Consider the following 27,076-nt stretch of genomic DNA (forward strand, 5'->3'; position numbering starts at 1 on the left):
AAAACTCTTAAGAATGAGTTTAATCTGCCAGTGTCTCATTGTTTTTAAATGCTAAATTACGTTTTAGTAAGTTTTGACTGTAGCTTATAATATTATACGATATTAAACAGGGTGTAACTAATAAGATCCTCTCAATATGTAAAAAATATTGTATACAATATTATTGGTAGGGTATATAATAGCATGCATAGTTAAAATGATAATAAATGACATAATAACGTAAACATAATGCTCAATAATCAAACAATTATATAATGTATAATTTACAAACAATAAAAACAAACTTCTTGCTAGGAAAAAAAGATAAAGGGTGGGACTGTGGCACAGTAATACGGTCGTGTTTTGCCGTATCGCCGCTGGAGGGCGCATGAGTCTCGTGCCGAGGTGTGTTCATGGGTGTCATTGATCACACACAGGAGGTAAACGCGATCACGTGATCGCTCGGTGCCGTTGGTGAGTTTTCGCAGCATGGCGGAAGGAGTAGTTGTCCGTATGGATCGTTACTCACCTTTTAATTTATGTCTTCTGTCTTGACGAGAGGATATTGCTTTTAGAAACGCTTTTCATCCCACTTAAGACAACTTCAGCGTGTTCTCGCGGCGATGGCAGACCGCGGAGTGGATTTCGCAGCCCTGCCGAAAGAGGTTAGGGAGCAGTTGGCGGAGTTGGAACTGGAGCTGTCTGAAGGTAAGAAAAGAGATGGAGTTATCACCTTAGCTTCACATTGTTCTCATTACGCCTTTTTATGAAATCTTACGGCGCGGTTGCGTTGTAACGTAACGTTACCCGTGCGAGGTGACGCAGACGGGTGTTTTCTCTTTTGTGTTGGTGTTTAAAAGCTCTGTGAATTTCATTTCACAGAGAGTGTCTCGAAACCCACTGAGCAGCCTACCTAGACAGCATGTCTGGACATGGGTGCGTTCAAATCGAACATTGTGAACGCGCCTCAGATCCCTAGAAATTGCGTTCCCGTGTTTTTAAACGCTGTTTGATTTTGTTTTACGCGCGCCTGTTATACCCAGACGTACTGTCTAGGTTGGCGACTCGCCTGGATTTGAACACAACCACTGTGTCCTTTGATATTATGGAAATTGTTGTTTTTGCTTCTCAGGGATGTTTTGAAAGACGTAAGAAATAAACTGTAAAATGAATGCTGCTTGGCAACAAACGCTTGAGAATACCTAGGGAGACTGAGACTACTGTTCAGCGAGTGGTATTGAGCTCTTAGACACTAAAGAAGAAGATCCCTTGACAGTTCTGCTATAAACAATACCATTATACAGACTGTCAATGAGGTGGATTGAGGGAACTCGCATGCTGTTTTGTGTGCGAGGATTCTTGTCATCATTGTTTTGTACTGGAGAGTTTTGTCAAAGCGCCTCATGGTTTGGTATTTTCGTTGAGCTCGTCAATCTTTAATGCGAAAAACAACTACACATGTTGACCGTGGTTTTACTACGGCAACCACAGTTTAACCAAAGTAAAATACATAGTAACCACAAATGTAGTGTTGTCTGGCAAGAAGGAGTTTATCCACCAAAAATCTTGGTTACTGTACATTTACTATAATACTGTACAACTTTTATAAGGAATTGTTCTGTAAAAGTGATGATGGAATTTTCATTTTGGGGTAAACTATCATTTACTCAACCAGTTTTCATTTCAAACTTGTACGACTTTGTTTTTTCCGCTGAACACAAAAGATGATGAAGTACGTTGTCAACTGGCACCCATTCACTTGCATCGGTTGTGTCCATGCATAAAAGTGAGCGGGGCAGTGGTGTTCGGTTACCAACTTTCTTCAAAATATCTTCTTTTTTGTTTAGCGGAAGAAAGAAAGTGCCAAAGGTTTTAAGGGATAGTTCACCAAAAATGAACTTTCGCATCTTGTGAATAGTCTGAAGTGACTTATTGGTCAAACCAAAATCAGATCTTGAGAACTTAATGACAACTATAATGTCACTTTAATGACAAATAAGAAAGCAAGGGTAGTTTTGGTATGCATATGTGTAAGCGTGTGTAAAGAAGAGGTGTGCATGACTTCTGTCATCATTTACTCACCTTCGGGTTGTTCCAAATCTGTATACATTTCTTTGTTCTGATGAACACTGATAAATATATTTGGAAGATTGTTTATAACCAAACAGATCTCGCCCCCCCCCATTGACTTCTTTTGAAGACAAATGGTGGAATGTAGGACAGCAAACCGTTCTGGGGCACTTTTGATACCATTGTATTTTTCCTACTATGGTAGTGGGGCAACATCTGTTTGGTTATAATAAGCATTTGTCCAAATATCTTTCTCTGTGTTCATCAGAACCAAATTTACACAGATTTGGAACAACTGGAAGGTGAGTAAATGATTACTAAAGAAAGTTCACCCAAAAATGAACAATCACTTTGAGAGTGTAGGTCCCATAACGTACACAGACATCTGTCAAACACACCTCTTCTTTAAAAACTTCCCTTGCCTTCTTATTTGTCATTAAAGTGACATTATAGTTGTCGTTAAGTTCTCAAGATCTGATTTTGGTTTGACCAATTAGTCATTTCAGACTATTCACTAGATGTCGAAGTTGTAGTCACTAGTCAGTGTAACATGACATCATCAGGAATTGTTCATCTTCAAGCATCTCCTGACCCATGTGTCACATCTGTGGAAGGCTGTGTCTTTACTCGTTCATTCAGCGTTATGTGGGAGACACGAGTTGGTTTTCAGCTTAGTAATAGTGTTTCGCAACTGGAAGTGTTTAGTGTGTGGGCCACACTCTCAAACAGATTGTTCATGGCTGTTTTCCACTCCAGGCCAGCCGAAACCGTATATTGAATAACACAACATTTATGACTGTATGATAATATGCCATAAATTATCAGGTATGTCAACTGAGGACTGTTGTGCTACAGTTTTGTGGTGCAGCAAGTCACTCCAGAGATTGACAAGGATAACAGAACGTAACACTGTGTCTACACCGGGCGCGACACGACAAAAAAACATTGGGTTCTAATGCATTTCTATTCTAATTTTACATTTTGTCCACACTGGATGCGGCTCTCTTGTCATGGTGTAGACACACAGTGTTAGGGAATATTTCACCCAATTTCATTATTTGCATGTCATTCCAAACCTGTATCTTTTTGGAACATCAAAGGATTAAAAATATGATCTTTACACAGCTTTGTCATGGTACAGTACAGTTATAGTGTTTTTTAAATGGGATTTGACAGATTTGCTGTAGTTGAAAGCTGCATAATGATTCTCAAGTTTTGCTGGAATTGCATCAGGGCAAGAAAATAATAGTTTTTTCCCCCAAACGTTCCATTTTGTTCCCCTAAAGCACCAAGGTTTGCATGTGCTCTAATTCGGAGGCCTGTGACTTTTTGGAGTGTGTGAAAATGACATGAAAGATCTTGCAACTGTATGTTTAGCGGAAGGGTTTTAGTGCCCCATGGGCAGGTGAGTGATCTGGAGTGTTTGGTCAATTGGAGGGTGGCGGCAGGCTCCCTCACCCCCCCCTCTTCCCATTGGAGCAGCTGTCGATATAGGCCGTCGCCTCTCCAGACTGTCACCTCCCCACCGATGTGACACACCCTTACGTGTGTGCTCTGTTTCTGCTGTGTCTTCTCTCTGGTACTGAATCTCCATGATGTTGTATAGAAAGTGCTTTGGCCGCTATGATGTTTTGTGTCTGTCTTTTACCTTTTGACCTATGTGTGCTTTCCACAAGGGCACGCGTCAACCTTGAGATAAACATGGAGGCTACAAATGTGTCATTTGTACGGTTGGAAATCTGCAAAGGCCCTTACCATTATAGGGAAATCTGGTTCAAATGATGTATTGCAGTCTTAAACTTTTTCTCTTTCATGTGAATGGCACTTAGTTGTTTATTGTAAGGGTTTTCTTTTGGAATTTGGTTGAATAGAAAAAATTGCGAGTGTGCTGATATAATGCAACAAGACAGTTCACTTTCTCACACACTTGCTCTGACAGTTGGTCCTTTGGCAGTATCAAAGATGCATATCACAATAGTTTGAAATATAGTTTTTCAGCCCACGACACACCGCCAGGGCTAATTTCAAAAGAAAAGAACTGGACGAATTATTTCCTAAATAATGACCTAATTCTACTAACAATAAACACCATTTAGTAGATCCGGCTTATGGTGAGGTGGTTTGGATCTGAACAGGCATTTGACCTTCGTATCCCCAAATGAGCAGCTTTTTGCGAGAGGAGACACGCACACGACTTGTGTATGTGTGTGGAAGCATCACCGCATGGGTTCCTCACAGAATGGATGTCTCCTGATCTATTGCTTTTCAGGAATAACGTGATAATTATGATAGTCAAAACGACTTTAATCTAAAATTACATCGTATTACTCTTTTGTAATCGTATAATTGCAGTCCTTCTGTGTGTGCTAATGCTTGTACTCCTCGCAGTCAAACCAGTGCTGTCATGTGTGAGTCATGTTAAGGTGTTTCAGGAAGTCGAGGGCTGCTTGAATCTGCTTTTGAATGTGTGCCGCTCTTTGTTTGACCAGCTTAACATCGGAAGGCTAGACAATAAAATGTAACTCAAGCTCTTGGTGGATGTCGGTCTGAAGAACTTTAGCTCTGTAATCTCTCTTAAATTGTGTATTGTTCTTCACTCCAAAACTAAAAAAGCCTCCTGCACTACCAGCGTCTTGAGTGCCATGCCAGTTTACTTAAATTACTTTAGACATTTCAGGGTCAGTTGGTTTCTCTCTAGTCCAGCATGTGATGCAGAGCTAATGTGTGTAATCTGTTAGTTTTGATTGTTGATATAAAGAGGATTGAAGTCTGCTGTATCTGGTGTATGGCTGTGTTTACTGATGAAAGGGGCATGTTATTGCTAGAGTCATTTCTGTGCCGTCACTCCCTCTCTTTCTCAGGCTCTGAATCTTTTGACCATTAAGAGAAACCACGAACCGTTTTTTCTTAAAGTTATTTCCTTTTCTCAACGCAATCGAATGGAAATGAATGTATCCATTGAAGGGTGAATCTCATGAAAATCTGTCAAGAAAGTTTAAAAACGTCAGAGGAGAGGGTGTGCATAATTAACATGAATCCAGGTTTAGGACTCTTAATGTTTAACAAAAATCAGCAGTAATTCTTATTACTGGAATGTGAATTTTTTTTCTTATTTTCTCGTTTTTACAAAAATAAAAATAAAAGACATGTTGATGTCAGTGTTGTTCTGCCTTTGATTAATTTAATTTAAACCAGTGATATTTATATTACAGTTGTAAGAGTTTGCATAGACATTTTTATCATGAAAATGAGATACGGTATGACTCGGCTAGGGCTGAAAAGATTCCTCGAGTAATTCGGATACAAAAAAATTATTGAGGCAATTTTGTTGCCTCGAAGCTTCGTTTAATCCATTTAACTACAGTACACACGGAGCACTGTGTTTCCCCACGGACCATAAACAGCCTGCTTAACTCTTTACATGTTACAAGGCTCTCAAGTCTTACGCATTCACCGTGAGACACACTTATTCTAATCTGTACACACGCTTACACATATTTCTCATGCTGAAAAATAAATTGACATGGTGAACTGCTACTTAGTTCTGCGAGTGAAACTTGTTTTCCGGCTGCATTGAGTCCCTAAAACTAGACTTGTGGACGCCGAATCCTGTTATTTAAACATGCCATCTTGGCTGTTCTGCGTGTCTGAGTGAATGACCTGCACAGTTTAACTTGCAGAAACAATGCTCAGGTAGGCCGTGGCATTTAAACGATGCCCAATTGGCACTAAGGGGCCTAAAGTGTGGCAAGAAAACATCGCCCATACCATTACACCACCACCAGCAGCCTGCACATTGGTAACAAGGCATGATGGATCCATGTTCACATTCTGTTTACTCCAAATTCTGACTCTACCATCTGAATGTCTCAACAGAAATCGAGACTCATCAGACGAGGCAACATTTTTCCAGTCTTCAACTGTCCAATTTTGGTGAGCTCGTGCAAATTGTAGCCTCTTTTTCCTATTTGTAATGGAGATAAGTGGGGTCTTCTGTTGTTGTAGCCCATCCGCCTCAAGGTTGTGCGTGTTGTGGCTTCACAAATGCTTTGCTGGATACCTCGGTTGTAACGAGTGGATATTTCAGTCAAAGTTGCTCTTCTATCAGCTTGAACCATTCTGACATTCAGTTTGGAGTTCAGGAGATTGTCTTGACCAGGACCACACCCCTAAATGCATTGAAGCAACTGCCATGTGATTGGTTGATTAGATAATTGCATTAATGAGAAATTGAACAGGTGTTCCTAATAATCCTTTAGGTGAGTGTGTGTGTGTATATATATATATATATATATTACTATATTACTATTTAATAGTAAAAAAAGAAACTGAAACTAATTTATTTAAACTGACTGCGTCATGCTTAAGCTGAATATAGTTGTTTACCTTTGAAATAATTCTTTCTATTTTTATCCATGTTGCTTATTTATATATTTGTACTATATTGCATTTTTTATTTAATATGGCAATGGAATGTTCAATTTTCTTTAAAAACTAAACTGTAGCCTTATTTTAAAAGTAGAATATCAAATAAATTGTAAATAAACAAATTAATAAAAATACAGCAAACTGAATCACTTAAAAGAAAACATATTAGTGCAGCCGACGGTCTTAAAATGAAAGAGAACTCATAAAATAGGAATAAATAAATATATTCAATACCTTTATATAAACAAATAAATAAAATATAAAGCAGTAAGTAAACACTTTAACAATGTATACCATATTTTAACTCGCCTCACTTTTCCCTTCGATTTCCACATATCCTCCATCAGTGTGCTTCTTCATGAAGATGGGCTCACCGGCTTCACAGAGGATACAGAGCTCAGCCTTCCCCACAATGAGGCCAAATGGACAAATAAACATTTAAACATGCTTATAATAGCATGCCTTTATCCAAGTTAACTGTGGTAGAGAGAACAGCTATGTAAAGCGATTAAGGTGCTCCAGATACACTTTTGAAATTATAAGCAGACAATCGACTAATTCAAATTTGTTCGAATGAGTGTCTTATTGTGGAATAACCTATAGTCGACTGTAAGGGGGCAGCCCTAGATGGTTTGATATCTTATCTAATGCAATGAAATTCACAGTGTGGCTTAACTGTACTGCGCTTTTTGAGACCGTTGAACATGTCACGGTGAAATCGAGGTTTGCCAGCTTGTCAAAACTTTAATCCATCTGCAGAAAATACCTCATGGGATTCGAACACAAAGTGCTTTAAAAGAAGGCGCATCGTATTTATACTGGGCACTGAGCTTGGACAGATGGGACATGATCAGATGTCCCGACACAGATTCCCTTTCCCTCAAACAAAAGCTCAGGGCCTCTTCTTTTGGTACTGGGCCCACTGGGTCTGCTCCCTCAGCGTGGGTTGTATAAGGGACCGGTCCAAGCTACCCTGTTGTGAATAGTTAATGTTGCATAGCTGTGTTCTTAAAGGGTGGCGAGCTTGAATTATTAACATGCCTTCACGAAATACCGTGATGCTTTGCTTGTACCTGCTGTTATTGGCCTGTGTACAGGGGAGCGATCCGTCACACTTCTCCATGAGTGAAAGTTAGTGTTGTGGTATAAGGAGCTGTGTGCTGCCAAGGGAACATAAATAACTTCCAACACAATGTGCCATATATGAACAGGATGTGGTGTCCTAATGGTGCATTATCATATCTGGGAAAACAAGATTTTCCTTGTTCATTTGAGATGAGATTAGTCAAAGCTGGGACCTAACAGTTAGCACACATGCTCTGACAAGTTGAGCTATGGCGTTCATGCAGGCGATGTGTGTTTGAATCCCGCTCGTGACGGTTTTTGATTCTGTTCCCATCCTTGTGTATAATTTTCTGTAAACAGTTCTGAAAAATAAACAGTTTAAATTAGTTTCTAGACACGTAATACTCTAAACTCAAATATCTCTCAACCAGAATATTTATTGAAATTTACTGTATAAAATAAAAGGTAATTCAGAATCAGAATGGTTGTGATGTCAAAACCGAATTCAGATCATCATGTTTCTGGACACAGGAACTGTTAACGTGGCCCTTTGCATGTTAGTTTCCAAACATGAAGTAATAAGCATTTAGTTGTCATAAAGGGTGTAGTGCTCTCAGCTCATTTTAACATCCCACAGCATTCTTTAGGTTTTCATTTAAATTTCTGTGGAAGTTTGATTCTGGCATCAGCTTTGACGCTGTTTCCAAACCTCATCCTTGTTTACAGCTTTTATTCAAAGCACCCGACCCGAGACACTCCTGTTTTTGTATCCCTTCAGTCTACGTTTACCTCCAGGGAAGACCGTTTCTAACACATTTAGATGGTGAGAACCAGTTTCCCCTGCATTTGTCCTTTTGTGTTTGCTTGATTTGCACACATGTCTGGTGGGATTGTGTTTTGCACTCGTCTCTTAGTAAAAGTACCGTAAGATTACAAAAATGTAAGAAACACATTTTATCCTGTTAAAGCACAATAAAAATTGTTGCGATTCACTCTCGTGCCGATCCAAACTTGCTTTACGTTTTTTGAGCAAAAAGTGGTCGTACCTTTTTGAAGAATCAGCTGCGCTTTCATTGAAGAAGCATAAGGGTCTTTTGAGTTTAAGTGTGATTTTGGCTCCTGATGCCTAACATGAGCTTCGGTGGCTGTTTGGCTACTATTGCTCAACTCCACTGTTGTCCTAAAGGCCTAAAGGTAGTGAGTGTGGGGTGACAAGTGCTGACAGCTCCCTTCAGACGTCCCACATCACAATCACTGACATTAGGTTTTTTGGTCAGGTATTTTAAACTGTTTGTTTTACTGTAGATGGCTGATGTATTTTACTGTAGTGATAGAGATGTAGAGGAGGTTCTAGATATGTGGTAATGTTTTCATTATCCTGGTACCTTTCAGGTTTTTGTGAGTTTGTTGGCTAATATGTAAAAAATACAGCATAGTTACACACACACACACACACACACACACACAGACACACACACACAGACACACACACACAGACACACACACACACAGACACACACACACACAGACACAGACACACAGACACACAGACACAGACACACAGACACAGACACACAGACACACACACAGACACACACACAGACACACACACACACACACACACACACACACACACACACAGACACACACACAGACACACACACACACACACACACACACACACACACACACACACACACACACAGAAACACACAGACACAGACACACACACACACACACACACAGACACACACACACACACAGAACTAAAAATCGTTGTTTTTTATTTTGTTAGCATGGTTTTATTGTGTTAGTTAGCTGTATGTTTTGAGTTATTATGGCTCAAATCAAAAGAAACCAACTGCAGTTTGATTGATATCAATTGGAATGCACAATACAAAAACTGGATTTCTGAAAATTTATTAAAAAAGCTCTCAAATTTTGGGACCAAACTCTTCATATATATTTTTACCGTATTAGGAAATAAGTACATAAATAGCTTTTAGCATACTAGAATGTTGTGTGGTGTTTCCCAGACATTCTGATAAGGTTCCCTGTGTGTTCTTAACATGTTCTGCACTGTATACCTGGATGAGTTGGCAATACTCAAAATACACGTTGCTTCCAATTATTTTACTTTTTAGAGGTTCTTGGTTTAACTAAGCAGAACTTTCAAATGTCCTAATATTAACATTTAAGCACCTTGACTTATGCAGCCCATAATGAGTAAGAAGAGACTGATCTCAGAACTTGCTTTAGCACAGTCATTACTCACCTGTGACATAATCCATGATACAGGTTACACGTGGCCTCCCACAGCCTAAGCACACGCACCAGGGCAATTCGAGCGTTATGTACGTGACATCTTGCGTTAAGAACGTGACATACAAATGCTCAGAGAATGAATTTGTTACGAATATATTGAACCATCTGTTTATATTTTACTAAACCCTTGTTAATAGTCTAAACATAAAAAATGTCAGTCTATGGTCAAATTTTCTATTTTAAGAAAAGGAAATGAACATGCGTTATGGATGTAACAAAAAGGATGCGGTTTTTGGTAGACGACAGACTTTGTAGGATTTGTATTAAATAAAATGCACAATCCTGATTTAGCAATAACACCCAAATAATGTAGAAGGGCTGCCTCTTTATAGAACATAAAATAGTTACTTTATTTTATCCTGAAAAGGGCACTTACCTGACTATGCAAATCATGCACTAAAATCACAAATTTTAATACAGGTCTCACATGGGTATTTGAACCACCAAATGTTAATATCTTTGCTGTTACCATAGTAAAAACTAAATGTTTTCATGGTTTTCATTTTCACAGAATTGCACCACCACTCTTCTGAACAATGGTTACCAAAAAACTTTAAAAGAAATATGTCGAACTCTAAATATCCAGGATAAGTGAACATTACACGCAAACTAGTCTTTAACTTGACTTAAAAGCACATAAAATAATCATATTTTTAAATGTATTGTCCTAAGGCAGTCTGATGCAAAGCATGCTGGGAGTTAGAAAATTGTGTTGAATTAACGTCTTTAAATTAAGTAAATTGAACAAGGAGCAAATCAATTTTGAGTTTTAGTCAAACTTCAAGTTAATAAAAATGAATCATTTTACGTTACTTATAAGTAAAACTGTGTTTCAGGAAAATATTTAAGTACAACTTTTTTTATAAAAGCACTGTTTCACTATTAGCATGCTAAAAAGAGTCGCAAAACAGTTTGTTCTGCATCAAAGTACGTTTAATCTCTTAAAATTTCTTAAATTAACATGACATCCATCATACATTGTAATGTCTTTAGCTGTGCAGTTGGATTGTTGAATCAGAGTACATACTGTACACAGCGAGTTCGCCAGTATGAACACACATTGCGTTCAGAAGGACTCACACACGAATGACTCATTTGAACAGATTAATTTAAACTATTGGACTTGGTTGAATAAAAGTAATGTTTTATAGAACTTAATGATTTGTAATTTTCATCAAATTTTATGGAGCCTTTTAAATATGTCAAAGTCACTTTGGTCAAGCCACTTAAGGTACTGTGTGTGTGTGTGTGTACAAGATGAGGATGGCACCTCCTCTGCATCATTTTGAGCCAGGAAAAACCCTGGTGTGGATGTTTTTAATGCAGTTTCATAGCACAATGCAATATTTATTTGACAGAATATTGACTAAAAAACGATTACTTGTAATTTTCATTGAGAGGGCTTGTTGGTAGGTTGTGACATAGACCTGTCTCTAGTTATCAAGCATCATTTTCCAGTTAACCAGTTAGTAACTAGTTTTTTTTGTTCTGTTAAATGACCCAGTCAAGATTGAGTCATACACTTCAGTTCCCCTTTGTCTTGTCTTCTCTGGGTTCAAACTGTTTTTAAGATGAATCTTGCCCACGAGCTATGAAGAACAGATTTGAGGAACCGTCTGCAGATAACAAAACTTCTCTTATGTTTTAACAAATGTTAAACTCCTAATCATTTATCCCATATCTTCATAATTTCCTCGCTCTGTGTGTCATTGTGTTTGGTTCGTGACTGCTGAATGAGATTATGAGGGCTCGATTGTTGATGGAGGGTGTCGCCGCTGTGAAGGATTGTAAGTGCTACACATGGTCTAATTTTAAAACCAAGTGTGACCTCATGAGCCACAGAGGGACTCGGAAGATGTTGTTAATTCTCAAGAGAACAATTGAACCTGTATGCTATTCTTAATACATGGTCCTTGTGTGAGTTGTGTGATTATTTTAAAGAAGTTTGATATCAAAATCAAAACTTGCTGCACCTCTTTTTAAGATTAAATCATCAAAGCCACATACGCAATTGGATAATGATCCTCAAAGTGCGGGGATCCCCAATCTCGCACCTACGCAATATTGTGAAATAAAGGTGTTGATGTGTCTGGAAGTCACAAGTTTTTTTTTTTATTTACCAAGACGACAGAGGAACAAAAGCCGTACATATTTAGTGGCGTGGCTAGAGCCCTTCATTCTGTCAGCGCTGGAGATATTTTGACATTTGACTGTGTCATATAGCTGTTAAATGTCAGAGGTTCTCATGTGATCAAGCATTTCCTACAAACTCAGCATTCAATTTGAACCCATTCATATTAAAAGATGGGCCAATCACACTTGTTTACCTTTGCTTTGTCATTTCCTGTTAGCTCATCGCAGCCTGTCCCATGGCTCATTTAGCGATCTGACAGTCAGGTTTACGTGTGAAATGAATCATCCATTCATGTGGATTGCTCCTAGAGTGAAAACAGGTTAAAGGCAAGAAATGAATGAGAATCTCTTTCGCAAACAAAACTCTTCCTCCCCCTCCTCTCCCGGTGGGCACACCTTCTAGCTCAGGGACTTGTCCCATGTTTCCAACATGCCGGATGGAGACTGATGCGTCACAGCTTGACAGCTGAACCAGTCCCGTACCGGTCTTTTGATATAATGATCAGCCAACCTTTGGATGTACAGTCTGTATGACTAAGTAAACATATCCTGAAAGCAGGGCTTTCCCCTTTTGGTCATGTTTAATCAGCTTTTTTCTTACAGGGGCGGCCTCAATGATGTCAGAGTTTTCCAAGCAAACAGATGGGAGTTTGAGGATAGCAATGCTTTACTCTGTTGGGACACTGTTGGTTTGAACCCTAAAGTCCAGTCTCTTCCCACTATAATGTGATATGGGAGTCTGTTTGCACTTTTTGATGAATGTTCTGCATTTATACTTGGCAGTACATGATCATGACGTAAGAGCGTGTGATACAGATTTTCTTTTTGTTGTTTCCGAGGTTGAGGTTATGGAGAGTTTTACTTTTTGTGTAAAATAAATTTCAACATGACTGTTTTCCAACCTTGCGTTAAACATTGAACTCAAGTATGTAGTGTAATCCTTAGTAATGTGTTGCTGTCATTAGTCAGCCACAGTTCTTCAGTAATCCAAGCCAGAAACACATTCTTTGTAGTACGCAAATGCTTGGCATAGTTTTTTGACATTTATTTTGTAAGAACGTAATGATGGATTTCTCAGTTATTATGACACATCAAATGATCGAAATCTTGACCAATCAGCATCTGCCTATTCAGGGAAGAGTAACATGTGCCAGCGGTGTGTTTGTTTTTGTATGTGAGTGATAGGAGTATTATCCACAGCTTTGCTTGATTTTAACCGGTCTGTGTCGAATGTGTTGCCCAACTGTAGTGCCGGCCCACCGCAAAGGTTTTTCCTCTGTGTAATTGTAATGAAATCTGACCACTCTGACTCAGCTGCACAGTGTAGTGTAGTCTCATGCCAGACACTGTATCAGAAATGAAGCCCCCCAGACATGCAGTTGCGACATGAAACTAACTACTTATTTTTTTATTTTTAGAAGATCTAGATTTCATACATGTACCGACACATAGGTGCCTGGCACGATGTTTCTTTTTTTTTACTTTTAAACAACCAGTGCTCAAACATAGTTGTCAGTGAACATCTTAATATTTACTTGTGATGTAATTTTGATGTAATTTTGAAAACAAATAAAATAAATATTCAGATCTATTATTCAAAGTCCATGCACGACCTTTCTTGTTGTCAAGGCATGGGAGACATGGTGTGACACTCAATTGTGAGTTTTGAACATAAAATTAGATGTAATTCAGACTTTAAATACAGGTTACATTTGATACTTTAGCTTGCCACTTCATGTCCAATGTAAAATCTGTGTCCTAAAACCAAACCTGCATGGATGAGGTGCATTTAATAAAATACGCTGTGGCCATATTTAAGTTAGTATTTAACATGTGATAACATAACATAATCTCATAATCCATTGGAAAACCTGAAATTTAGCTCAATATTTCCACCCTCTGTGTGTCTCTGTATCTTTTGGCTCACCTGCAGTGCTGAGACTCACCTCTTTTGTGTATGTATGCATACATGCATTTGACGTTAGCTTCAGGGCAGAGAAACTTTCTGGATTTGTGGTTAAACTTTTCGCATGGCACTGAAAGATGATTTACTGGGTCACGGAGATCATTACTATGATTCTAAGCATCTGACCTTGACCCTTTAGATGACCCCAGTCGAACCTGGTTGAACCTCACAATGTCTCCATGACACACGGTGAGGATATAAATGTGGCATTGTTTAATTGCTTTTTTCTGTTTTGTTGTGAATGTAATGCACTATGACTGCCGTGAGAGCGTCACAGAGAACTAACGTGAAACTGAGGAAGTTTGGCAGAGGTTTCAAAGCGGGATCTTTTCTGGTCTCTATTGAATCTGCGGTTTGGGGAACAGGCTCATGTTTTTATCCGCGAGAATTTAAGACAAGGGAATTCACACTGACCCTCGGCAGTTTAGCTCCAGTTCGGGCTTGTCTGTTTCTCTCACGGTCCTAGAAAACGAAGTCGTCCCTCGGGGTCCCTGTTAATCTACATTAAAAACACCATAGGTGCGCATGCACGAACAAGTACACGCACACATGTTGTTGAAGTCTTCCAATGCCACACCCTTCAATGGCCGGTTCATTAGCTGCTTTGGGAGCTTACTTAGTTGCAGTGTCCTGATTTAGCCGGTTAAATGAGGCTGGAGTCCCACAGGGACATCGCTGTAATAGACTGGAACATGGAAACGCATGGATGTATTATGCCTGAACGCTCAACGCGCTTACAAAAATGAATACTTTCAATTAATTGTACATGCTGCATGAACATCATTGTTAGTTACAAGCGTAGATACACCTGTTTGTTAGTTGGTCAGTCTTTTCTTCTTGAGTACTTTAGCTGCTTAGCTGGCAGATGTCAATACAGTACACAAAGCATACACATTATTTTAATAAATTGCATAAAATTGCATTAAACATTTATTGCGCAGGTGTATTTTTCCGACATACTTGAGGCATGACATTTTCCTGTTTGACTCAAATTCAATGTCAATTATAGGTAACAACAACACATTGTACTGACATTGGTCCCTTTTATTGTTTGTTGCTAGTAGATGATCTTTATCTCATTCGGACAAGCACATCTCATGTGTAGACACTGCATGGCATCACTTCACATTTGCATAAATTTAAACTTTGCAGCACTGTCATCGTTCACCATCGCTCGTCATTTCAAATCTCAGTGAAAATCGATAACTTCCAAGCACTTTCTTGATACTGTTTAAATGTCTATCGATTCGAGACTAAAGACTGTTTTTGATTTACGATGGGACGCTCCTCATGCTATTACACATTCTTACCTGAGGGATTCTACTTATAGACACGGTTATTTCTGAGAGTGAATCATGAACCATTCACTCCTGGCATTTTACTATTTTCGGCAAGCTGTTGAAAGTCTCCAACTTTGTTGATTTAGAGGATTAGTGGCTGAATTCACACATTGTTTAAATAGCTAACATTTATAAGGAGGTAATGCTAGATTGTTGGGTTGCAGGGTTGCTGCGGCGGGTGAGGTTTTATTGAGCCTTCAATGGCCATTGAACAGCCACTGTGTGTAAATATTGCAAGAAGGAGCCCCATCTGTGAGCTCCGCAGTGATGGAGAGTATCAACCTGGTGACGCAGCTCTTTAAACAGTGTGCTTTACAAGCCACCAGATCTCAAAGGTCAGCGTGATTTATTGATTTGTTTGGTCCTTTGGCTGCGACAGATCTCAACCGTTTGACTGAGTATCATGTAAACCCATCCAGCTGAATAGTGAACACTTGACGGGACTGTGCTGAATGTGCACAACACACTGTTAAATTACAAAATCCCTTTCCTTTTTTTCATATACCTATAAGTATATGTATTAAATAGTTCCCCTACAAAATGAAAATTCTGTCATTATTTACAGGCTCTATGGTCAAGCAAGACTTTCTTTCTTCTGCATAACACAAAAGATATTTACAAAAATGTTGGTTACAGGAAACCGTTGGTCCCCATTGACTTGCATTGGTTTTGTGGCCATGTATAGAAGTCAATGGGGAAGTGGTGTGTATGAGTGAGCGAGCGAGCGAGCGAGAGACCGTGCCCACATCTGCATGTTTGCAGCAATGTGTAAGAAAGCCAGTGATAATAATATTATTTATTCCTCGTATTGTTTGTATCACAGCAAACAATCTACTTGGGGTCTTCTCTCGAGCATCTGAAGTGTTCTTGACCGTTGTCTTTTTTGGTCCTTGGGCCAACCGGAATCACACTTTTTAAACATCATGTTTGCGCCATGAAAAGTATAGCTGAAACGGACGAACACAAAGTTTGTTTCAGATAAAGAGAAAATTATGTTTATTATTCAGTTCTAGAGCTCTGCCCTTCTAAGCGAGTAAGGCACTTGGGTGAGATTCATATTCGTCCAGTTTCAGTCGCAGAAGCTGTAGTTTACAGATGATATCATTAATTTAGAGACCGATCGATTCGCTGCACAGTTGACACGCAACCTTTCTATTAGGAAAGACTTGGGAAGGTGCACCTCTCAGAAAACCTAGACAAACATAGATCATTTATATGTTTAATTACGAGTTTGAGCATTTGGAACGCGAGACGTGGGCAATGTATTTATTTTATGAAAATCTCAAATTTGACCAAAACCTGTCTTTTTCACATATGCCTCAAAATTATGATGTCATGTCATGTGGTGCACTTGAAAAACTTGTGCAGATCAAAAGACTGAAAATGACAATTACCCCCTCCACCCGTGCTGTTGCTTTTTTCACCTCTTCAGAGTTTGAAGGTCCACAAGAATGAAGAATGATATCTGTGGCCATTTTTACTACAGACTTGAGAAATTATTCTACCACTAAATAACTGTAGTAAAAGGAGAAATGGTAGACACAGTAGCTTTATCATAAACAAGCGTAAAACCGAGCAAGATATTTTGTTTTAAAATAAAGTAATTTTGAATTCTTCTTGTGAATGGCAGGGGGAAAAGTCAGGTGTTCAGAACAAGCACTGTCCATTGAAGGAGCAGTTGTGTTGTTTTTGGAAGTCAGACGCTTTCTGTTCTTATGTTACAAATAGCAGACAGTCGAGTAGCTCAGCCAAACCAACAGGCCTGCAGGATATGCCACAAACATGCTTGAACCATCGCTGCCTGTCACTTAATTCAGTCTTTCTGTTACTACAAGTTTACTTTCCACTGTCATTGCAACATGTTTGTCTCCCAAAATACAATTTTCAACTCACACATCTGTATTTGTCAAAGCCTTTAGATGTGTTTTAAAAAACTCAACATTTACTCACTCTTATTTGGTTAAGAACCTTTTTTCTGTGGAACATCAAAGAAGATATTTTGAGAAATGTCTCTGGATTTGTGTTCATACAGTGAAAGTCAATTGGGCCCAATGTTGTTTTGTGCCTGTGTGTTCTGCAGAAGTAAGAAATTACAGATTTGGACGACATAAGAATAAGAGAATTTACTTGACTATACCTTTAAAACCCAATGAACTCTTTCCTTACTGTATAAAACGTGGCTATCTTAATGTGCATCCAAACATGCTACTCATGCCCAAAAATGCTTGGTCCGGCAGCTTACTTGATTTTGAGAGATACGTCCTATTATAAATACGTCCTATTTATTTTTCTGGGTGAAAGCACGGCAAGACAGAGTTTCTAGATTCTGCAAGTGGGACGGTATCTTATGTTTTTGACTGCGAGTGCTTCATTGGGCCAGAAGCCTGAAGCTCAGGAAATGACCTGCTACCATCACATTTTTTGTTGTTTCGCCTCATTTAATCACCAATTACAGTGTTCAGTGTTTCAACACTACTGTATATCTGCTGCTGGTACGATTTCCTGGAATTCTCTTCCTGTGATCCAATAGTTCCTTCTTTTTTACTGCCATTCAAATCATACACTTGACCTGCATCACAGACTCAGCAACAGTATTAGGATTGATTGATTCCTGCACAGCCGCACCCATTTTACCTTAAGTGCTATAGACTTCATGAAATCAACACTCTTTGGCAGAGTGGTTTTAAATGAGAAGCAGCATGCGTTTACTAGGCTTTTAGGTGGCTGGAGGATCGCTTGCGGTTGTGAAGATGGTTAAGCACTAAGAGGATGTGATGTCAGCACCAGACATACTGACTTGCACCTGTCAAACCCACTTCCTCATAGTAGTTTGTTGTGCTAATGCTCACCACATCTACCCGCATGTGGGAAAATAAGCAATACTTTGGCCGACGATATGTTTGACTATAAGCCTATTTGTATGTATTGCAGGATTAGCGGTACAGTAAAGTGAGTCAGTGAGTGTCCGGGAAAGCAAACACATGCGCTGACTTTTATTTGCTTTTGAAATGCTCTCACGTGGGCCCGCGACAAAATAACCCTGATGGCTTCCTTAATTCGAAATTGATGAAGCAACACAGGCCTACTGCCAAACCTCACAGCATATGGATGAAATATGGACCAAAATCTTGTATGTGGGCGTTCTCGTATCGGTGTGCAATTCCACACGTTCCATATGCTTAGCGGAGCCTTTTAATATCCGCACCGCCTCATCACTTTGTCATAATGACAGCTGATTTATTGGACTTACCCTTGTGACTTGCACCAGCAGCTAAATGTGTCCCAATTATGGCCATAGTCAGATATGCAGCAGTGTCTCCAAGACACTAGTTCCACTTGCACTTGTTTTTATGAGTAATGCAGAATGGCCATTAAACAGCTTTTGTGAGGGTGTTTATAAAGGCTCTTAAATCAGTGGACCTGTACACACACAGCTTTATTGAGTGTATTTAGTGTGGAGGGGTCATAAGGGCTTCTTGAGTTGGGACCAGCATGGGTCAGTCCAATTTAAGTTGTTTTAAGAAACGGGTAGAAATCTGGACTCTTTTGAGTCAACACAGAAAATGCTCCCAGATCTAAGTGTATTTTTAAAGCTGAACTCTAGGGCTGTCAAACAATAAATCCCATCCAGAATAAAGTTTGTGTTTACATAATATAGTCTACTGTGTGTCAGTCTACTGTGTGTCTGTGTACTGTGCAAATTAATTTTGTATTTATAAACAGAAAAATATAAACATGTATATATTATATTTAGGGAATATTTTGGTGTATATGTTTATTTTTACTAAAATGTTTTACTATTTATACATTTTAATAATTAATAGTTTTATATTTTTCTTAAAAATATGCTTGTATGTGTATTATAAAAAATAAATAGGCAAAATACATATACATATGTTATGCAAACACAATACATATATTACGCAAACACAAACCTTTATTCTGTATATGATTTATAGCCATTAATCATTTGACAGCCCAAACTGCCACTATCTCTATTTGAAAAATAAAATGCAGGTTACTTTACATAGCCATCTTTATTTCATTTAGACGCAAATCAAGTCAGACATTTCTCTTGAAATCCAGCCTGACAGCAAAAATTTGAAATCAGTCTTATAAACTTATTGTTGCGAATCAAGGTGAGAAAAGGAGACCGTTTTCAACATTGTTTTTATGTACTTGATCAGTACCTGATTTTAGTTCATTTTTAAGCAAAAAAAAGAAAATGTTGTTGCACAAAACAAATATTGTGGTTTATCACAGATTTTTTGTTAAATTATAGATAGTATCAAATATGTGTTGTCCCATCATATCCGCCTCTTGAGTACTCTCTTGTTAAAGTTCTGTTTTTAAAGATGTCGAAAAAGCTTAAATGTTTCTCTGCCGTTGGCGTCTTGTAGGCTTTTGTACTCTGCTGCTGTGTCATGACATCACGTGAGCTCCATTTGTAGTCTCCACCTTGCTTTGCTGCTCATTTGCATGAAGTTCAACTCCGTTCAACTTTACCCAGTTCATAAGGCTGTGTATCGCTACACACAACACTGTAATTTCTAGACAGGTCAAAGCAGGATGCAGAGGAGGAAGTGACCTCATCAAGTTTTTAATTGAAGCGCACCGAGAAATGTAAGGCGCTCCAGTCTACAGTAATGAGTTACATTCTGCACAAGCAAGATTATGAGCGATCATCAGGCAAGTTATTTATATTCCTGTCCTTCCCGCTACTGGTCGGCTCATTTTAGAGACTGCAGAAGTCTGAAGCCTAGCAACCCGAGAAAAACAGCACTCCTGCGGTGGTGAATTCAGCACCCTCTTAGCCGAGTTCTTTGTTTTTGGCCTCACTTGTGTGTATTTATGTGTATGTGTTCTTGTTAGACTTCCTCCCTTGTGCTCATGGGTTTTCCATTCACCCTGGGGCCCAATGGAGCAGGAAGCTCCACAAGCTTATCATTTCCTTCGCTACAGGCTTGGACCACGTGTACGATAAACTCTCTCAATCTCCCACACAGACGCGGATCGGGCGGATTCACACACTGGCACACTGACACAGATAACTGCGGACATTCAACAGATATTTTTGGTAACGCGCACACACTGGAGACTGAACCTTGATGGTGTGCCTTTGTGTCCGTTTAGAGGACCGTGTAAAGTGTGGAGTCGGTGTTTTGAATCCTGAAGATATCTTGCCGTCTCTCCCATTTGGCCACCGTTGCCTTTCTGCTGGCCAGTTGGCCCCGGCCGTCATCCAATCAGCACATTCCTCCCCATGAATACACTGGGACCACTTTTGGCAGGCCACACTAGGTGGGGTAATGTTCATATCCTGTGGATTGACCCTTGCGCGCACACTCATGAGACATTGCAGCAGTTCAGAGCCCTCGATGGGGGGGCAGATTCGCTTGTCTTGTGCTTTGTAATGATGAGACCTCCCTTAGATCCGCTATGATATATAATTCTCACTGGTCCCACCCTTAAAAATGTTGTTAGAAATAAAAGAAGAAACAGGAAGAATAGAGGAGTGCGAGTGGGCACAAAGCACCCTCAGTGCTGGAGTGGCACTGCCAGTTTGTGCGGGCCTGTTGTTGTGCGAGCACAGAATCTGCTCTGTGTGTGTGTGACCCAGCTGCCCTCTCAGCATTACATCACTCTCCCACAACACCCACACACACAATGAGTCTCCAGTAAGCCATTCCTCCATATGCCCAGCACGCTGCCAGTATGCAAAAGCAGCTTCATTGCCTTTACACACTTGTGTGTGTGTTTTGTCTGCGTAAAGTGCACGGTTTTAATGAATGCATTATTCTGATTTGTTGCTTTGTAGTTCGTCTCAAATGATATAGTTATTTTGCTATCTTATCTAAATTATCCCTTTGATTTTAATATATATTTAAATGAGTTCTAAATGTTACATCACAGTCAGCTTGAGATGTTTATTGTCTCTTGTTTATTGCCATGAATGACACCGAAACTGCCTAGAAACCCCATGGCAACCACCCACAGCAGTTGTACACAGGCAAGCATCAATCACATTTTTATTAGAAAATGTAAAAGTCAAATTGTAAACTCATGTGAATGAAGTTTGATCTGCCGGGAGAGGTTTTAAGGGGATATTTCGCCCAAATATATAAATTCTGTCATTTATTCTTATGTTCTTCAAAACCTGTATAACAGTTTTTTATCTCAAGAAAACAAAAGAAGATATTTTGAGAAATGTTTCCGTGGTCTTGTGTCCATATAATGTAAGTCAATGGAGTGCAGGAAAGGGCTGTGCTGTATTTCTAGGCCACATTTTTAAGCAGCGAAAGTAACCAGGCATGAAGCCCGAGTTCAATACGGCCTGGCCCTTCTCATACAACCACAGAAAGAGGCACCTCCCTCCCTCTCTCCACAGCTTTCTTTATTTCTCTCACTGCTGGCCCACTTTACCCCCTGTGACTGACCCGCCTCCGTTCTACTCCCTTTGTCTCTCTGACTTCATGAGATGTTCTATGTTGACTTTTGTTTGGCAGTTCAGTATAAACACCATTGTTTGTAGTCTTATCACCTGAAGCTGACAGCCGTCTCCTGAACGGATTTGATATGGTTTGGAAAAGCAGGAGGGCTGCAGTCGTATCTTTAGAAAAACAGCAGTCGTCAGCATATCTGTCGCTCCTGGTTAGGTTTGCTAAAATTTCTCTGCCTCAAACTCTCCGGGGATCAAGGAGGTGTGAACTTCATCCAGCCGTGTGTCTGTGGAGTTTAGGAGCTACTTTTTGCCACAGCTTGGAGGTGAAAACGTGTGCGTGTGTGTGTGTGCGTGTATTTGTGTCAGTCAGACAGCCTCTGTACACACTTCTCTGTTTCCCTGAACTGTGTTGTTGTTCCTCTTGCCTGTGCACATGCAAAAGGAGGGGTGGGGGTGCAGATCAGTATGGGTGGGAGGTTGTTGCTTTACATAATGCTAGGGAGTGAAGTGTTTGGAGTGGCTTTAGGGGCCTGTCAGTGTGGACTTTACCCACAGCAGTAATAGTTGTGCTAGTCAAGGCCAAAAACTTCTCCAAAAGAATTGAGAAGTTGATGGTGATTCACATGGCCATCCTTGTTTTTTGGGTTTCATTTAAAGTTTGGTAGTTGCACTGTCCGCTGCAAAAAACTGTTTTGCCTTATGCTTTTAGCAGATAATTCAATGTAAACATGTTTGGTGGTTATATAGGAAAGAGAGATTAGATGTTTCCGTTTTTCTATAAATCTGACTTTACTCTATGATCTTGATCTATGCATCAGTCATATCACTAGGGCTTTTTTCTAATTTTCTAATGAATAAACAAATTTTCTTTGTTCTGCTGAGCACATGCAGAGAAAGATATTTGGATCAATGCTTGTAACCAAACAGTTCTTGGCCACCATTGACACTCAGAAATAAAGGTACTTTAATAAGTTTCTTCACAGCGACGCCATAGAAGACACAAACTTTTGTTTACACAAAGAACCATTCAGCACGAGGTTCTTTGAAGAACCATCTCTTTCTTACATTTTTATAATCTGAAGAAACAGAAAGGTTCTTCAGATGTTAACGGTTCTTTATGGAACCAAAAGGTTATTTTATGGCATCGAACCAGTGAACCATAGTTGAAAAATGGCTTTATACATTTCTTTGTTTTGGTGAACACAAAGATATTTTTAACAATGTAGGAATGCAAACCGTTCTAGGGCATTTTAACTACCGTTTTAATATATTCTACTATGGTAATCAATGAGGTCCAAGACCTGTTTGGTTAAAAGCGTTCCTCTGTGTTTATCAGAACAAAGACATTTATACAGATTTGGAACAACTCGAAGGTGAGTAAATGATGCCAGAATTTTTCTTTTTGGGTGAACTGTACCTTTAAGGTTTTAATGTCATAAGGTCTTGACTACATTGAGCAAAAAACCCTGTTGTCAAGCAAACCAAAGTGACAAGGAACCAAAACCATACTGTGTTACACTGCACAAAGAGAAAAGTCTTGATGTGTGTTTATAACGCATCACACAAATAGCGACGCTCAAACTTTCTTTCCATCACAAATCAAATCTGCAGTTGTGTGTTTGTATTCTACTAATATACTTTTGTGGTTTATTTTTTTAAAGGGGACGTTACTCAGAAAGGCTATGAAAAGAAACGAGTGAAACTTCTGGGCCCATACGTACCACATACACAACGTAAGAGACTTCCTGTTTTGTTCACTTCTCTTTCCGTTTCTCTCGTACCTGCCATTTAATGCCATCTCCACACTGATACGAGTCAGTTTAATGTTATGTTGTTTCTCATCCTAAGATTTTAAAATAAAGATACTTAACTCAATCCAGCTGAAGAATGTGACAGATGCCACAGAAATACACCAATTATGTTACAGTTTATTTTTGTTTAAACTAATATGTGGCTCGTTGCTGCACCCTAGTGGTGTTTAGTAGCACTGAGCAGCTAAACACAAGTCCTCAGTTTAAACTTGCATACATACATGAACCCTCCTTTCATTAACAGACCATACCTAAAATAAAACAGACACTTAAATATGTCTTGTGGCCATTAGTAAAACATCTGCTTATCTGGAAACTTTGAGTAATCTAAATCGATTTAGATTATGCCTTCAGTTAGCACCCAGACCCTGGTCTCCAGCTCTTTCCGGACTGGTTGTGACCGCACAATTGCACACATACACACAGGTTTCCTGTAAGCAGCAGCCCCTGACCGGCACCTCAGTAAAGGAGGAAGTGAAAGAAATGAGTTCACTATATTGCTTGGTCGTGACAGTTCAGTATCGCGTCATCTTAAACTTCCTCTTTCCATCATTACATACAGTATTACACACAGGCTCACGACAGCAGTGTTTGAACAACAGACACGTGATATCTAATTTGTTTCACGTTTATTAGCTGAAATGATGCACGGATAAGTTCTCAATCAAGACCCCGGTAGTCACATGTTTCTGAGCGTCTTCAAAGGTGCCATTTCAGTGCTTTGAAGTGAAAGTTCACCCCCTGTCTTCTGCTTTTAACTCTCTGTGTTGCTTCTCTAATGTTGACCTGTCTTGATGCAGTTTAATAACAGAAATATGAAGTCAATCGTAGGTTTTTATGTTTTCATATTTTTATATTAACAATCCTGTGCTTTTTATAAAATGAGCTGTTATTTCCATAGATGTGGACGTGAGTATCAAGTTGACCCCCGGTTTTACTTCAGACCCCAGCCCTAACGCAGTCCCTATCGCCGCCCCACGGCAACACCGAGCTCACCGCAGCGGCGGGGCACGGGATGACCGCTACCGCTCAGGTAAAGCAATCCAGTTCACCACGTGTCTCTGACTGTGAGTACAAATGCTGTGACTCACAGCTGTCTCCACAAACAGACTGTTCTTTGTCCCTCCATGAGTCAGTTTGGCATCTGCAATGACTGTTCTGTGACATTACTGAATGTCTCATGTACCATTGTGTTATTGTTTTACCCCTACATTTATCTTTCTGTGTCTTATCATTCCTCTTGTTGCACTGCTAGATATCCACACAGAGGCTGTGCAGGCAGCTCTGGCCAGGCATAAAGAGGAGAAAATGGCCCTTCCCATGCCCACTAAGCGCCGATCAGCCTTCGTCCAGTCTCAAGCGGAGAACTGCACTCCTCCTGGTAGGTCCTGGATAACCCACGAGCCTGTCATATTTGTGGTGGCACCTGGAATTACCAGCCCAACTGGGCTAGCAGAACAAAATTGTATTGTTGCATCTCAAATATGTTACATTTGGTTTTATTGCTGTAGCATTTTTGTGTTTTCTAATCATATGTGCATGTGTGTTCAGATACGTCGTCTGCGTCGGAGGACGAGGGCTCGCTCCGCAGGCGTCAGGCCGCTATCAGTGCGATGTTGGCTCAAAACCTCCAGAGTCCCGATTGCTGGATCAACCGCACCATTCAGGGCTCCTCCACGTCCTCCTCTGCCTCCTCCACTCTCTCCCACGGAGACAGCAAAATGCATAGCCAGGGGCAGACCAGCGTGCTCGCCGACGTGCTGGCACACACCCGCCTAGGTATGCAATGAGACACACACACATATTTACATAGCGAATCATATATAATAGCGTTTGTTTCGATTGTTGTTCACATGACCTAGTTAAGGTGAAACAAAGAAACAACAAATACTTATATCTGCTTTTAGTCCGCATTTAAAATGACCTGTCATGGCTAATATGGAGTGTGTGATGAGCATGTATTGTGTTGTACCCTCACTGCAGAGAGCAGCAACATACCTCCTGATGTCACGTCCTCTGTGCCTCAAGAAAGGGACTCGAGAGTTGACCTGGCGCCCAACAGCGTTGTGAAGGGCATAAGTCGCGGCCAGAGTCGCTCCAGTATGATGGACACTGCTGGCGGTAAGCGCAACATCACACGCAGCACAGAGTTCAAAACAGCCTGGGTTTTAAATTTCAAACAATTTCAAGCTTTTAATACATTTTAAATAAACCAGCTATATTTTATTTGAAGCATATTATGTTGATTTGTCCTATTCAGTTTCATTATTTCTTTGAATTCACAATCTCTTAGCAGAACCAAAGTGCTGATGATGTGGTTCTGCTAACGGATAAATGTTTAGCTTTCTCTTCGCTCGTGGTCTAGTGGCATCTATAGGTAAAGGTATTAATGCAGTGTAGTGACACCCACTGGTTTTGTCCTCTCAACTTGACAAATTTGTTCTTTGTAGAAACCTTTCTTAGTCACTATATTAGATAGTCAAACACAACCTTGTAGACTTTGGAAGTGTCAGAAATCGCCCCCTATACCTTCATTCACTATTCCATAAAGAAGTTCACTAATATAGACCACTCTAAGGTGCGGGTGAAAACGAGTGAGTAAATTTGGACACTGGTAGCGTTGGGGGCCCCATCTTATGCCGAGATGCTGGAATGAATTCAGCGCGAGCCTCACAATGGATGGCTAGCAGCTAGCAATGAGTGTACATCGGTTGGACACTCATGTTTCAGTTGTGCTTTTTCAACAGTATAAAAGGACAAAGTATAAAGTTATTTTAAGTTTTATTGCCTTTTTAGAGGCAATTGAATACCAATGGATAATAAAGTGACTAAGAAGGGTTTCTACGAAGAACAAATTTGTGCATTATGGCATTGAATGAGTGCACTCAATAATGTCCACTGTGAATTTGGACACCACTAAAAATGAATGTCCCTTTAAATAGTGCACTATATTAGTGTTTAGGGGCAATTTCGGACACAGCATAGTCTGTAAATTCATATTGTCTCTGTCTCGTGGTGTCCTTTGATCATCTCATATTCCTTTATTGTGCAGAAGTCAATGTGAATGTCTGCCTTAACAGGTGTTCCAGTGCACAGTCGAGTCTCCACTAAAATCCAACAGCTGCTCAACACGTTAAAGAGACCCAAGAGACCTCCGCTCAGTGAGTTCTTCGTGGATGACTCAGAAGAGATAGTGGAAGGTATGATGCAAAAAAAGGCCACTTCGTGTCATGTATTTACAAAATGTTTTTTTTATTTACTATTTATAGGTGTGTTTAGGTAAAATTATTATTTTTGTTTTATTCTGTAAACTACTCACAATATTTAAATAAAAACCTAAGAAAGATGTAAAAAATCAGAGAAGGTGCATAAATACTGGTTATAAAACAAGTTCATATACACTTTTAAGCAATGCAACACTTATATTTAGTTCATATACACTTTTAAGCAATGCAACACTTATATTTAGTTCATATACTCTTTTAAGCAATGCAACACTAATATTTGTAAATGTATT

The 27,076-nt window shown here is 39.6% G+C and overlaps 1 protein-coding gene across 2 annotated transcripts in view; it reads left to right on the forward strand.

Moving 5' to 3' along the window:
- Positions 1-416: 416 nt before the first annotated feature.
- Positions 417-27,076, forward strand: part of dip2ba (disco-interacting protein 2 homolog Ba) — a 38,836-nt gene continuing 12,176 nt past the window's right edge. For both annotated transcript variants that reach the window (XM_079479098.1, XM_079479099.1), the window contains exons 1-7: positions 417-687; positions 23,410-23,481; positions 24,461-24,592; positions 24,815-24,940; positions 25,111-25,338; positions 25,543-25,680; positions 26,640-26,759. In XM_079479098.1, coding sequence (XP_079335224.1) covers positions 603-687; positions 23,410-23,481; positions 24,461-24,592; positions 24,815-24,940; positions 25,111-25,338; positions 25,543-25,680; positions 26,640-26,759 — 901 coding nt within the window. In that variant the 5' untranslated portion in view covers positions 417-602. The remainder of the gene's footprint in view (positions 688-23,409; positions 23,482-24,460; positions 24,593-24,814; positions 24,941-25,110; positions 25,339-25,542; positions 25,681-26,639; positions 26,760-27,076) is intronic.

The sequence above is a fragment of the Barbatula barbatula genome (assembly GCF_947034865.1).
Source record: "Barbatula barbatula genome assembly, chromosome: 17".
In the NCBI taxonomy this organism is placed as follows: domain Eukaryota; kingdom Metazoa; phylum Chordata; class Actinopteri; order Cypriniformes; family Nemacheilidae; genus Barbatula; species Barbatula barbatula.